We start from the raw sequence: 15,888 nt of genomic DNA on the forward strand, positions 1-15,888 counted from the left end.
CCTATTCTGTACAAACATCTGAGCTAGAAAGTGACTAGGTCTCTCCATAGAGATAGATGTGTCATGTGTCACGTTGGGGAGGGAAATGTGGGACAGAGCCTGGAGTCAGTCTTCAACCTTCATCTTTGCTTAGCTTTTTCCTGCAGTGGGGCAGTTTTGTTCTGTTGAAATGCCCCTGGCGATTATTTTAGAATGTGATCTTGAGTTTGGTTATGCCGGCATTTGGGGAGGGGAACAGAAGGAAAGAAAGAGGAATTGGGAATATATTTTTAAAACTCTGAAAATAAATTGACCTATGAGCTTTTATCTCTTGGAGCGGGAGCTGAGGCTGTATGGGCTTGTGGTTTTTACCATTTTACTTCCTGCTGATGGGGAGCCAGCCACAAAGTCACCTGTTCCTGAGCCCAGGTTTGACAGTTGAAAATACCTTTTTCATTTTATTCAAGTCACTTAAGGGAGGATTGGTATCACTGAGGTTTTAACTCTGAGCTTTCAAGCTAGTGACTAGTTGAGCGGGCTGTGTTTCTTAAGGATTCTGCTGTTGCTGCAAGTAAGAAGTATGGACCTTGTTTCCTTGTTTCCATCTTGCATTACTGTTTTTTCCTTACTGGTTGTCTCAAGTTCACGTGTGTCTGTTGGCTGGGTTTGTGCCAGTGAATGTTAAAGTTTATAGAACATCTCTGTGTCACCACTGTACTGCATTGCTACACAGATTAATTGCCCCACAGCAGTTCTCAGAGACAAGTGATGACCAGCTGCTTCATACAGAGGAGAGAGGCCTTACAGCTGTCAAAGTGTTGGATGGACTTTAGTGCCCTCTTCCCAGTGGTCCTGTTACTCTGGTCAGAGCCGTTCATCCAGTCTCAGTTGGCAGGGGATGTTTAAGGTGTTGCTCAGATCTTTGGAGCAACTGTAGTTGTTCAGTCTTTCAGGTAGTCTGGGTCCTGTTGTCTTCTAACCATGACTAATCCAGCACTGAACCAACTGTTGCAGTAGTGGGTGTGGGGCTTCTGTGGGGCCTGTTTAATTTACGTGGAGAATCAGAAAGCCAAGATCTCAGAGCTCTCTGGAGAGTTTATTTGGACTATTTATAATTTGTTCTGTCCACAGTCTCTGTCTAGAGCACACACTCAGATACTTGCTGGATTGAATTATTTCCTTTTGTTGCCTTTCAGTTACCTTTTGTTTGCATCCTTTACATCTTTTCTCCTTCCCTTACCACATCCAATTACTTTTTGGGTGGCCTGGGCTGGTTGAAGACACATGTACAGGTACCTGTCCCTCCAACCCCCTACTCGCAGTTAACAAACCTGCAAAGCGACAGTTTTACTTTTAGGTCAGTATGCCTGGAAATCTTTACTCTTTTTCCCCGAAATTAATTTATTTTTTGACTGCAGAGATTTTTCAGGAAAAGTGTTCATTGAAGTGTTCATTCTGACCAAAATATAACACTTGGGTCATTCTATGATAACACTGATTTTTATGAAACATCTGTGTAATATATTTTGAATTTTGAAATGTTGTCATTTTAAAGGAAAGGGTCCTGTGTAGTATGTGACTTTCTCTAGCTATGTTTTTGTATGTATTCTATGCATATTAAATACTTGAAGTTTCACATGCATAGAGATATGGTCTGTTTCCACATTTACTGGAATCGGCAATTCATCCTTACGCATTTCAGTCTTGAGCCATTTATCTCCTAACACATAGCTAGAAATGCTAAATGCTTTAAAGCAACAGGTCTGTGTTTTTTTTTTTTTTAATGACAGTCTTATTTTCTAACTTAGTTCAAGTGGGGAAATTGATTTTCCATTCCTTATTGTATGTTAGTAACGTATGTGGCCCTCCAAGAGTTTTCTACTAAGAGGAATTCAGAAAATTTGAAATTCAGGGAATAATCTCTAAAGTTTCTCTTAACTCAGTTATTTCAAAATCCAAAACAAGTATAAGTCTGGACAATAACCTTACAATAATTTGGTGAAAAGCTGCCTTTTGAATCATTATTTTTACATCATTTTCATGACTGATCAAGTTAGGAGAATTTGCAGAACATGTAGCTGATTTTCAGCTCAGTTGAGACATGATCTTACCAATTCTTTACCTTAGTCTTGTCAAACACTTGTTGTGTTTTACAAAACAGTATGTCTGAATTGAAAGTGAATTATCTTCATTGATATCCAAACAGAATTAGCCACAACTCTTGTAAATTACCATTTTCAGAATGCATAGGTACTTCCTCCTCTACTGTGGGTACAGTAAGTGCAGATTCAGTTTCCTTTAGATCCCCTCCCCTCTACAGTGTGACGCGGAGGGGTTATTACTGAGAGATACCTTCTCCATACAGTGAGAGGCTGAGAAACAGTTCTGTTATGTTAGAATACTGATACATTTTTGTCCCCAAATAGCTAAATTCTCTGCTAAAACTGCTAATCAAGTTATCACAGGTTCTCTAGCATGTTACAGTTCTACATGGCACCTAGATTGTTAGAAATAGGGGTTATGATTTTCATGTGCTTTTTTTGATGTATCCTAGTTTGTTTCCACCCAAAATAAATTTATCAGTAATAAAAAAAAAATACTCTCTGCTCACTGTAGAGGTTATAAAAACAAGAATGACTCCCCAAGGGATAACTCAGGCTGGGAATGCTTTATGAATAGAAATTCTCCTTTAAAAATAAAGATTTTTACTTAAGAGGTTAATAAAATGATATTTTTAAAAACCCTAAGAGAGGGCTGCTGAAAATATTGGGGTTTCTTTGACTCTGCAGAATTTTCATTTAATTACAAAATATACAAATTTCTTTTATATGAAGTCTTTATTGCTCAAAACTTTCCCTCCAATTTTGAGATGGCTTAAAAAAAATACAACACAACTACTTCTCTTGTGTTTTAAAAATGCCGTTGTCCTCAAGATGTTAAAGACTTACTACTGGAGAATCGTAAGATTGGAGGTGATATTTAGCCTTTACCCTTGAGGTTTGAGAACTATTTTAGTAATTTAAAAGCTAACATTGACATTTCTAGCATCTGTTTCTGATACCTCTTCTGCCTGCCACTTGGAATAATGTGATAGTCCTTTTGTCATGTAATGTGGCCAGGAAGGTGGGCTTTGTGTCACTGTGAAATAATTTCTAACAGAGTGGCCCCTCCAGGCCTTGGGATTTGTCCAGGTTAGGTCATCCAGCTCAGTAATGTCTGCCTTTGTGCGGGAGCCCACTTGCCTGTATTTGGCCTTCCCAGTAGTTTACAGTTGGTTTAGCCTATCAAGTTGCTTGCTCTTTGGCTGATAGAGGTTGGGGAGGTAAAGGGAGTATAAAGGCTTGAATTTGGCAGTCTCTTTACCGGATATCTATTTTAACCCCTGCTGAGGTTAATTTACATAAAGCCCAGCTGTGTGTGAATTTTTCTAAATTTAAAGTTTATTCTTATTACTTCAGGGATAAGATTGTCAGCACTTACTGAATTTATCGTCTTACTCTCCTGTATCTGAACCTCCTGGCAGCGTACAGTTCCGTTTCCTTTGGATAACAGGATACAGCTGGCGGCAAGATTCTCACCTGTGGAATAGCCATTTGGAGTTTTCTTCTCCATATAGTTCTTTGCAAAGCAGCAGAAACCATTTTTGCAGGAAACCACAAGCCTGTTTTAAACACCAAAAGAGAATTGAAATAACATGTGCAAGTGTTCCTCTTCCCAGCGGTGAGAGCCTAAATATATGGTGTTAAGCAGCTCTTTGCCCTCCCCTTTGCTTTGAGATTGTCTGGTTGGATGATGCTGAATTCCCCGACTCTGCTCCCTGTTACCTTTCTGGACAATTACGCAATTTGATCCGGGCTGGACTTCTTCACACTTGGCAGGATCCACACTACCTTTAGTGAGCCACTAGATAAACCTGGGGCTAGACTGACCTTAGATATCTTGATTTTCATAAGATTGACTTTTGTTCTTATAGCTGTGGATCCTTTGCCGTCAAATGATGCAGAAAAGCTGCGGAATAGTTTTTGTCTCTGATGTTCATGTCAGTCAGATATTTCTTTAGTATTTATTGGGTGCTCGGTATTGTGCCAGATGCTGTGGCAGGAGGGGCAGTGGTGTGGAGGAGTGTTGGAGAAGACATCTACACTGTGTAGACTGTAATAAACAAGTGAAGGAGAAAAGGCAGGCACAGAAATAAAAGGGAAAAAACCAGTATGTGACTTCTTGCTGATTGAGTGGGATAGCTTATCAGAATTAATCCTATTATCAAAACCCACAAGGTGCAGGGCGTTTTCATGAGCAGAGGAATGAGGGCTGGACTGAGCATGGTGCATGCAGATGGTGTGCTGGGCTGGATGGAAGATATGGGGTTGGGGGAGCAGAGTGCTAAATAAGGCTGCATAGATAACACACTGAACACTGTTCAGAGACAGAAGAGGTAGTGGAGGGAGCCTAGATGGCCTCTGAGAGTTCACCATAGATAAAGGGCATATTTAATAGAGCACCGTATCTGTTGTGGCCCACCTTTCCTTCATCAATACCCTTCACTTAGAATTAGGGATCAGCACAGTGATTAGGATGGTCCAAGAGATGGAGTTGAATGTGATGTGAGGTTAGTGCTGAGATGGCTAATCATGTAACCACACCAGGCAATAAGAGCAGTGACTTAGTCTGAGTATTTTCTTATTGCATAGTAGTATTTAAACAATTTATGCACATCTTTTATTCTTATTTTTCCTCATTTTACACATGAGAATAAAATTTGGCAGTTAAGTACCTTGTCCAAGGTAATGCAGCCGGAAGTGCAAAAGTTACAGCTCAGATCCACGTCCGTCTCCTTCTCTGAATTATATTGCTGTTCTCTTTTTTTATCCTTCTCAGTCATCTACTAGGGGTTGCTAAAGAATTCTTAAATGCTAGAAGATTGTCTCCCTAGTCTAGATGGGAACTCTGCAATCATCTGTTCCTTTAATATCTTCATTATTCATCAAAATGGCTTACAGAGAGTTGGTGTAAAAATATGTATGATAGAAGAAACATAGTGAATTTAACCTCTCTGCTGGCAGCTGCCAGTCCCAGGCTGCGCATGTGTCTGTGGATGCAGCATCTGGGCTTACGAGCCCCAGGGTACAGGGCTCCACCTCTAGAAGAACTAAGATGGGTTAAATGTGTTCCCAAAACTGGGATCCCATCTTATTTTAAAGCTTTTCTCCCTCTCCCTCTCCCTCTCTCTCTCGGAGGATCTTAGTGCCATCCCCTAGAATTTCCTAAAGAAAAGAGGTTGGTGTCCCAAAAGAACTTTTCTAAAGGATTGCTTACTGCTGTGCAGACAGAGAGGAAGCTGCAAATGAAAGTAGCATTTTAGGAAGGTTGAGTCAGAGGTGTGAATGGAGCCTGGAGAGATTTTCTCAGGGTGATAAGGCCTTGGCACTCAAGTCCACAAGCAGAGACAGGTAGACTGGCAATGATTCCTACCTGGGGAAGGAGGGTGGTATAGGTTGCTTCTGAGACCCCTTCTAATTATAAAGCTCTGTGGCTGTCAGGATTTGGCCAGGTTTTGGAATGATTGTGGAAATTGATTGGGAAGCCAACCTTTGCTTGTTGCACCTCCAGGAAGCCTTGTGGGGTTCTGGCCTGGCCTTACTGGTTGTAACCCACAGCTCAAACCCATGCTCTGTCTGGGTTTGAGTTTAGGCTGCATGATTACAAACTTCTTCCAGGGCTACTTATTATGAATCTTTGAACCTGAAGCTGTGAATGACCAGACATTCGAGCTGAACTTAAAAAAAAAAAAAAAAAAAAAAAAAAAAAAGCAGAGATTCGTTGATGCCAGTGCCATTGCATGGCTGTCATTTCTTGAGGGTAGAGCTGTGTGTCACGGTGGTTTGTTTATTTTCCTGTTTTCCTTTCTTGGCTTCTAAGGCCAGGTAGCTTTGAGGTGCGTGCATTTAGATGAGTACCTCTGCTGACTTCTCCCATCATCTCCTGCTGCTCTTCTCATTCTCTGTAGTTCTTGAGACCTTACTGTGCGGTCTCGTCTTCGGTTATGCTGTTTCTTCTGCACTACACTTCTCCTAGGTCTGCTTGGTGAAACTTGCCCTAGGGCGGGCCTCTTCCAGCAAGCTGTGTCTGGGCCTCCACCTTAGAGAGTTTATAGCTCCTTCCTGATCCTTGTAAATTTTTTTATTATTGTACTTACTGTACTGTAATATAATTATCCATTTACATATATGTGTCACTTATGAAATTGGTAGGGGCCAGGTATTATTTATCCCTAACGCTCAGCATCTAGCTCTGCATGGAATATTCTCAGGGCTCAGAAATGTGAAAGTATCTGCCGTTATTAAGTCTTAATGTGCTGGGCAGATATTATGCACATGGATAAAGAAAAGGTGGCCCTAAGCACTGAAAAGACTGGTGTACTTTCCCATAGGAGAGCAAGCTCTAAGATGAGTATGAGAAAGTCAGAGTTTTAAAAATAAAGGTTAATTTCCTTAATTATTTTAATTAATAAATTATTGTGCTAAGAATTTGATTTTTTTATTTCATGGTAATTACTTTGATTATTTGTGTTGTGTGTTTGCCCTGAATTCAGGATCATTCTGCCTATTGGGTAATCCAGCATTGGTAAAGAGCAAATTAAATGAGTGAATATGGGTGTTAGTGTCTTGTTTGGTTTTTTAGTCTCAGTTTGCTATATCCTTTTGTTTTACTTTGAGTATTGCTCTGTGTTAGACACTTCGTTCTCTTCATGTCCTACCTACCTTCTTTGGGCTGCCCTTCCCATCTCACCCCAGTTCTGACCAGTGCTTTGCTTTTTTCTTGGTTTGTAGTAAGAGAGAAAGACAGAGCAAGGCTAACTGAGCCACGAGAGAGTCAGACACGTTGTGAGTCTCAACACCACTCCTTCCAAAAGTGTGGGCCTTGATTCCAAAGCAAAAACATCAAAAGGTCTGGTCTCCTGATTTGGACTCTCTGTTGGTGGAAGTGGCAGGAGGGGGCCGGGTAGGAGGGGGCCGAGAGCAGGAGGTGGCATTATTCAGCAAGGCTCCAGCTGGTGCTCACGTGTGCTGAGGTTTGAGAATCAATGCTTAAAGCTGCCTGCTCAGTAATCAATCAGTATGCCCTTAAACAGAAGAACTCAGACATTTATGAGGCTTCTGTAAGATTTCCTCAGTCCCTTAGTCAGGAAATATATTTGGTACATGCAGTATTTAATATTTTTTTGTAGAATTTGACATCCTCACCAGGAAAAGCCTATCTACTCTTTGTACCTTGCTTCTTTTTCCATTGTTCAGACTTCCCTGCTCCCACCCCCAACCAGTGCATAACATGTTTATAGCCAGCGGCCCAGATTCCTTAGGAATGAAAGAGAAAAGAGTCTTTGGATCCTGTTATTTTCCTTGAGGAAGAGCTGAGCATTGACTGTTTTACAAGAATCCTGAGTATGCATTGTCATTTCCATGTTAACCCTCACCCCAAATGTTTGTGGGTTTCAAAGGATTTACTGTAGCCCAATCTTAGCAGGGTCCCTGGCCATGGAAATTCACTTGAAGCACATTTTGCCATGAAAGTACCCTGTAGGTAAAAATCCTCTGTTTACACTTGGCTGCATCCCAAACAGCTGTCCTCCCCATAATGACACTGGGGGTGGTTGTGTGTGTGAGTAGGGTAGTTTGCACATCTTCTTTGTGAATTTGGAAGCTTCCCTGTTGTGAGTGAGAAAAACCATGCCAATTGAAGTGATAGGTTTGTCAGACGTGGACAGCTGGTCCTTGGGAAATGGGCTGAGATCACCAAGCTAACAGGTTCAAGAGTTTGCAGTTTGTAGTTTGCAGTATAATCACCTGTGAGTGTTAGGGTCCTGTGATTTGCACCCCCTGGACGTTTCATTAATGGTGGAACACCTATTAAAGGCTTCTGTAGTGTAATGTGTGGCTGTGGCTGAAGAATAGTGGGTGGGTTTATGGTTACATGCATATGGGTGCAGCCATTCTTGTTTTAATTGCCTTGCTTTTACCAGCTCTAGGGCCTTTTAGTAGATTGTAGAGTTCTTCAGTTTGCACGTTTAGGAAAAAATGTCTTTTTACTCATTTCTGGTTCAGTTGCAATATACGGAAAGACGGTGGACTGAAACCAGATGTATAATGTTTTTCTGATTTTGAAAGTAATATCTGTTCATTGTTTGAATAGTTATGATTAAAAAACAGATAATTTAGGAATGAAAATTCCCTCTAATCGCCAGAAAAGTGTACCTTTAACATTTTGGTATTTGTTCCTCCAGATTCTTTTCTATGGTTATTTTGTTACATTTTACAATTATAATTTACCTACCAGCATGTTTTAAGACAGAAATTTTTTGGTACCCTAAGCTTTTCATTTAACCATTTATGGTTTTCAAAGTATTTTACATGATATTCTCCGTTGAGACCCAGAAACCCTGCCAAGAAGAAGGAACAGTGGCTTCTACTCTGTACCTGGCAAGTGTGCTTAAGTATTTTACTTGGATTGTTTCTTTTAGTTCTTCCACCAACTCCATAGTATACTCAGGAGTTTTAATGCCTTTTCCACACATAAGGAGACAGAGATTCAGACAAGTTAAGTGACTTGTTCATGCGGTTAATTAGTAAAGGACTTGGGACGCCTGCCCATTTAATTTGATTTCTTGTCTAGAGAATATTGTGCCACATTCTAAGCCTTCCCTGTATTGAGAAGTGTTTTTTTGATGAAAATGTTTTTGAGACATATAAAACTGTTGAATGAGGACATATTGCTTCTTTGGCTTATTAAGAAGTATTTGTTAGTTTTTTGACCAGGAGTTGGCATTCTGTGGCCCACTGGCTGAGTCTAACCTGATGCTGCTTTTTGTAAATAAAATTTAATTGGAACATGGCCACACCAATTCATGTACATTTTGCAGGAGAAACCACGTGACCTGCAAAGCCTTAAGTGTTTATCATCTGGCTCTTTACAAAAATGTTTGCTGGCACCTGTTGTGGATGCCAGTTTTTATTTAGGCATGAATTTTTTTTTAATAGCTTTTAAGGTTTTGCATTCTTTTGCTGAGGTACATTGGTTGGTGGAGGTGCTTTCTGCCCATTACTTCCCCCAAACTAATCAAACAGGCATATCACTTCATGCCTGAGTTCCTTTGTGATCCTTTGTAGTGACTGAATTTCTGTATAATCGTTTTCAGGTAGAGTGAATTGCAAAAAATTCCAAAACCTGTGCTCCTGTTAGCCTTCATCAGCACTGCCTGGCCTGGTGCTGGTGCATTCTGATGATGGTGTGTGCATTGCACCCTGTGAAGGAAAGGCCGATGATAGTTTATATTAAAGTGCAGGAAAAGATTGTAGCAACAGTCTTTGCTTTCTAATCCCCAGCAGCCTGAGACTTGTTACATGTGGGTGTTATGGGAGGATGTAGATTTATATAATTGAGACAGTTGCATTAAAATTGGATAAGTCTTGTTTTGACATAAAGTGAACATGTTACATTTATACAGCAGTTAACTATTAAGTTTAGTTTTTTTTTTTTTTTTGAGCATTTTGAAATAAAATGCAAAATGTGGGAAGAACAGAAATACTGAATTACCATGCTTGTCATTATTTCACACCCCTGGAATTTATGACTCCTCAGAGCTCTAGCTGGCTACTACTGAATGGCAGAGTTGGTGAACATACTTAAATTATATCATTTAAGTCTCTGAGTTTTGATATTTTCTTTTCTTCATGGTCTCTTTCAAATGGCACGCAGCCTTTACTGTCCCGTGTTGTGCTTGTGTTACGTGAAAGCAGCCTGGTAAACTCGTGAACTTGCTCAGAGTCATTCACTAGTTAGTTACGGCAAAGGAAGACATTTTAGGGTTTTCTTTCTTAAAATTCCTTGATGAAATGCTTGCATGGACATAGAGCATTTCTTTAATTCTCCTTTTGGGAAACTTAGTCAAAAATCTCTTTAACAAAGCAAAGACTCCAGTGATCTTCAAATTGGTCATGGAGTACAGATTGGTTCTTAATTGCGTTTGCTCTCGCCCAAAGACTGCCTTCCTGTATCATGCTCCTGTTTTTAGAACAGTTCTCAAGTAGTGTAAGTTTGTTTAAATGTGTGAAATAACTTGATACATTATACTTAGCAAGTTTTTGGATGTCTTCACCTCAGAACTCTGAGCTCGCAGTTTGAGGACCAGTTTGAGGGTCTGGAACATTTTTCATCTATTATCTGTATCCCTTGTTTTCTTAATCTCTTTCATTTTGGGTAAAAGTCAACTCAGAGGCCGTCCCTCAGCACCGTATTTAAAACTGTATCCTACTTATTTCCTGTTCCCTCTTCTCTGTTTTGTTTTTCACATAGCACTCACTTACTAATCACTTTCCAAAAGCCATTTATTTTAGTGTTTTATTTATCTGTGTTACTCCTGGAATAAGCTCTGTGAAGCCTCTGTGCCCTCAGTGCCTTGAGTACAGTTCCTGGAACACTGGATGCCCAGCCAGAGTTGAGTTAACAAAGTCGGGGAGAGCCTCTGTAGAATGAGGGCTGCGGGTAGGGCAAGTCAATTGGTGGCATCAGACTGGGTTAGAATCTGGGTTCTCCCACCTCTTGGTGTTGGTATTAAATAATTTAATCATCGAAAGAATTTTTTTCTGCTAATGAAATGGGGAAAAATAATATCTTTTTATGGAGATTAAATATAACATTGGATATAAAGCTCTAGAAATATTAGTCCTTTCTTTCCCCCTTGTGTGTCAGCATTGAAGAAGCCTAAAGGCAGTCTGAATTTACCAATCCATTGCTTCTGGGGTCATTGCCTTGATGACTTTTGACAGATTTATTCTTTCAGCAGCCTGCGCTGCCTGCACAACAATGACCTGTCCCTTAGACCAGTGTGGGTGGACAGACACTTTTGTCATCCTTTGCTAATCCTCATATCAAAGTAACTTGTATGGGTTCTGGCTTTGAAATATGTTTAGTCGAGTTCATGATTCTAGACAGTTCAGAAGGCATCAGCCCTTCCTTAGAGCCAAGTGAGTTTCACCAGATCTTTCATCCAGATGCAGTGGAAACCACTCAGATATGTTCATGTATATGGTCCTTACACTAGTCATTCTGGGTTTTTTGGCAAATTCAGAAACATCAGAGGGCTGGTGCGTCACTGGTTTGTCTCCACAGATATCTCTAAACCTTATGGATTACAAGGTGTTAATTCCTGTTTTGATTTCCACTGAGATTTCTTCTGCTTGGGAGGATAGGAATACTTCAGAAGTTAGTTAAGGCAAATTGGTTCATAAATTTATAGGTTCTTTCAATCATTTGTCCCAGGCAAGTCTGAACAGGACCTGGAAACCTGATTAAAAGACAAGTGAGCACAGTGAGCTTAGTATTAAGTTAAATGGGTATTGAACGTGTTGAGAAAGTACTCAATCTTCAGTCTTTCTTTTTTATTCATGCTTGCTGTTTGAATCTGATGGGCAGGAAATCTTTGTTTTTCTACCAAAAGAGTTGGCTGTTGCTACATTTCTCAAGCTTGGTTTCCAGTGTGGATTTCTGCAGGTGATTTTAGCACCTAGGGGTACAAAATCATTAAAGGAAGGCTGGCAGGAAGGAAAGGGTGCCCTGAGCCCAGGAAGCCTGTTACAATGTGGAGGGTAGACCGGAGAATGAATGGGGTTGGGGGACAGGGAGGTGGTCAGTCATTGTGGGGAGCCCCCTGGCTATTAGTCTTTCAGCAGAACACATTGAAACCCTGGCCTGCTGCTGGTTGGGGGTGGTGGTTTTTAGGATCGTGGTCATAGATACTTTTTCACAGGTGTGCATTAACTTTTTCTGGGTGAGCCTTGATATCCTCAGACACACACAGCACGAACAGACTGGCAGATTTATGAGAATTTTAATATTGAAAGGATTCTGTTAAGTTATGCATGGTTGCTAAGGCATTGCTCTTCTAAAAATTTGGTCTTTGATAACCTCCAATTTATGCTGTTTGGATTTCACTTATTTGTTGGGTTTTTGTGATCTGGTATAATACCAAGTGTGGGATTTTACCTTTTTTTTTTTTTTTGCATGAGTGACATTTCTGTATTGTTGTTTGTATTGCGGGTTAGTATGTGCCTTATTTTAATCCAATTACTGATTATGGGTAAGACACTTAAGATCAAATTATAATGAAATCACTTGGGTTAACTTCTCTGACTCTTACGCAGATGGGATTAGCTTATTCTCAAATTCATTGTATTTGGCAAAAGACCTGCCCTTCTGAAGTACACAATTCTGGATCCACGATAGTTTTGAATTAGATGAAATCTTGGTCAAATCACCAAGTTAAACTTTTAAGAACATGCTGTTCTTAATATTCAGAGATGTATTATATTTCCCTGAAAGGCTTCTCTAAAGTTCTTCCTAAGATTTTTGTGAGAGTTTATTTAATGAAGGTAACAATAGGGAATTCAGCTATGAACTTTGAGGGGAGTGATAACTTACAATTGCTGGAGGCCGGCCGTAGCTGCCCTTCTCTGAGAGGAGGGCTGGGAGGAAGAGGCCCCCTGGTGTTCTCTTGCCCCTCCCCTCTGCCCCATGCTCCCTAGTGGGGCCGGGAAGGACCCTTCTTTGAGTAGCATTTTGTGAATTTGGGAGGTTATGTAAAAGCATAACTGAACACACACTGTTCTTGCTTTGGTAACTGCTTTTAATATCCTGTTGGTCGGTTGTTGAAACAACTTCTATGACAGTGAAGCCTTTTGTCTTTATTTTTCAATTGGGAAATCTTTCCTCCCTACTTGAAAAGATTGAATCTGGGCTGCAAGGAATTCTGGAATACTTGACCTTCTTGCCTTCCCCAACCTCTAAGGAAAGCTGGGTATCCAGTAAGGATTGTGCTTATGTAACCATGCTTGACATCTAGGGGACTTGAGGTGGTTTTTGATAACTTTTGATTTTATTCTTATGTACTTCTTCCTTTTCTTTTTCAGTGTCCTGGGTCATGAAACTTAATCCACAACAAGCTCCGTTATATGTGAGTAACTCACAAGATTTCATTTTGTACTTACTTTCAACGTTTACTTCTTATAATAAACTCCAAAAAAAAAAAAAAACAAGAAAAACCGCTCTCATGTGGTTACCAAACAAATTTTTAACCATCTACACGTGAATTGACTGGCATAATACACTTGAGGAGCTGAATTTGATTTAGTAAATATTAAATGACTAATAATGCATGGTGCTGATCTGAGAACAGGTATCTTTAAGACTTGGGAGGTGGACTGATCGGGGTGATAAGATGCACTGATAAGACAATTACATTGTCCTGAGAAATAGTACTGTGGCTTCTTATTTTTACCTACAGTACCTTTCTGTAAAAGTAGTGTGGGGAGCTTCCTGCTGCTATCGTGATGTACCCTGTATTGCAACTAGGTGGCACTCTGTCATCAGCAGATTTAAGAGTCTGCGTGAAAGCTGATACAACATCTCCCTTGTGAGGGAGTTATAAGGTGAAGTGGGTAAATGAACGAATCAAGGCCGGAAAAGGTCGCTCAGGCTTCTGATCTTCAGAATTGTAAGAAAATAAATTTGTGTTGTTTTAAGCCTCTGAGTTTATGGTAATTTGTTATAACAGTAATAGGAAGCTAATACAGCGGCAGTTTGGGAACGTTCGTTGGTGGTGGTAGTGTGAAGGGTAGTTTAGGAGAGAGTAGAGGCAAAGAGATGAGTTAGAAGTTTTCTGATCTTGCCATCATGGAATCTGAGGACTTTAGAGTTAATAAAGACTGTAGATGGTATCTGCTTCGACCACTCCATTTTAGAGATGAGGAAATGAGTTCTGAAGATAATGTGATAAGGTCACACAGCTCATTGGTGGTAAATTGTGATTTAAATCTGTGTTTTCCAGGCTTTGTCATAGAAACCACTGTAAAGCTTGTTAAGCTTAAAAAAGCCTTGTTCTGTTTGGGAAGCAGGGATCTCTCTTAGAGATCATTTCTGGGGACTATTAATAAGTGTTTTATGTATAATTTATGTGTTTAATCTAATTGGGCAGGATCTACTGAAGAAGAGCATTTTAAACTTCAGATTTCAAGTATGTCGATCAGCAATAATACTTAATGGAGCAGTTGGCTGGCTCTTTTTAAAAAGGAGAACAGCACTGTCCTTTACTTTCAGTGAACTGAGCCAGGTCTCAGGGATTTACTCTGTTTGGGTGAGAAAAACACAGTAGTCCCACCCCCTCATTTGCAGTTTCCTTTTTCTGCAGTTTCAGTTACCTGCAGTCACCATGCTTCAGTAATATGTGGAAAATTCCAGAAATAAACAATTCGTAAGTTTGAAATGACGTACTGTTTTGAGTAATGTGATGGAGTCTCTCACCATCCGACTCCATCCCATCGGGCATGTGAATCATCCCTTTGCTCATCGTATCCCACCCATTCATCACGTAGTAGGTGTCTGGGTTATCAGATCAACTGTCGTGGTATCTTGGTGCTGTGTTCAGGTGACCCTTGTTTTACTTAATAACGGCCCCAAAGCGCAAGAGTAGTGATGCCGGCAATTCAGATGTGCCAAAGATGTACTGTAAAGTGCTTCTGCTAAATGAAAAGGTGAAAGCTCTTGACTTAATAAGGAAGGAAAAAAAATTTGTATGCTGAGGTTGCTGAGATCTACAGAAAGAAAGAATCTTCTATCCATGAAGCTGTGAGGAAGGAAAAATAAAATCATGCTAGTTTTGCTTTTGCATCTCAAACTGCAAACCTTACCACCACGGTGTGTGATAAGTGCCTTAGTTAAGATAGAAGGGCATTAAATTCGTACAGTAAGATATTTCGAGAGAGCGACCACAGTCACATAACTTTTATTACAATTTTTATTGTTTTTTTGTTATTAGTTATTGTTGATCTCTTTACTGTGCTTAATTTATAAATTAAGCTTATCGTAGGTGTGTATATATAGGAAAAAACAGTATACTCAGGGTCAGTACTCTGCACAGTTTCAGGCATCCCCTAGGGATGAGAGGGACCACTGTAGCTGTTCTGTGACAGTCTGTTGGTGAGGGGGTCAATCTTCTGCACCAAGAGAAAAATGTGCTAAGCAAAAGAATAGAAAGAGTGTGTTGAAGTTTTTCTCCTAGTTTATATTTGAGATAATCTGGGGGTGAGTATCATCAACGGAAGAGAGGAAATTGCTAGTTAATGAGGAAAAACACTGGATCCTGAGAACTTTTATCTGAAAGTTAAGAAAAATAGACTGGATGCCAAATATTCCAAATAAACATTTTAATCAGTCTTTGAATAAAAATGTGTCCAGAGTAAGCTGCAATAGTTAAAAATGTAAGACATGTTCCAGACTGTACAGGTGGCAGTACTGTTGAATGTTGTAATGAGTTATTTTTGATGAAATGTTCACATGCCGAACCTGGAACTTCGGACACCAGGAGCTTAACATGGCTGTGTCTTGGTTTCCTCATCTGTCAGCTCTGTGATTCCACAAGGACATCCTTTGTGTTAGGCAAACTAGTTATGTCAGGGATTTCCCTCAGCCTCTACAAAAGTATTATTGCCAGGTGAATTTGTAAGAATTGCAATTTCAGGACCGTTGGGTGGTGGTAATAAAAACTTTGACAAGTTTAGTAGTTTCCCTCTAAGTGGTGAGGGTCTAGTTTGTTTAGTGGGAGTGAAAATGGAGAGGCAGTGGCAGAGGCAAGAAATGCTGAAAAGAAGCAGTAGGACCAGATGTTTTATTTGATATGGGAAGTGAAAAAGTAGAATGAGTGACTGACAGTTGATTGAGAACTCAAGCGTGAATGACAACTGATGCCATTGCCAGACGTGGCAAAGAAGGAAGGTGACAACTTTGTTCTTTCGCCATGTTGAAGGGCCTATTGATGTTCTGTTGACAGCTGGAGATGTAGGCTTGGAATATGAGGCCAGA

The 15,888-nt window shown here is 40.1% G+C and overlaps 1 protein-coding gene across 14 annotated transcripts in view; it reads left to right on the top strand.

Moving 5' to 3' along the window:
- The window catches only part of AKAP13 (A-kinase anchoring protein 13), a 293,291-nt gene that overhangs the window by 64,048 nt on the left and 213,355 nt on the right, over positions 1 to 15,888 (top strand). For all 14 annotated transcript variants that reach the window (XM_074354303.1, XM_074354305.1, XM_074354308.1 and 11 more), the window contains exon 2: positions 12,942 to 12,985. In XM_074354303.1, coding sequence (XP_074210404.1) covers positions 12,953 to 12,985 — 33 coding nt within the window. In that variant the 5' untranslated portion in view covers positions 12,942 to 12,952. The remainder of the gene's footprint in view (positions 1 to 12,941; positions 12,986 to 15,888) is intronic.

Source organism: Camelus bactrianus, chromosome 27, assembly GCF_048773025.1.
Source record: "Camelus bactrianus isolate YW-2024 breed Bactrian camel chromosome 27, ASM4877302v1, whole genome shotgun sequence".
Taxonomy (NCBI): Eukaryota; Metazoa; Chordata; class Mammalia; order Artiodactyla; family Camelidae; genus Camelus; species Camelus bactrianus.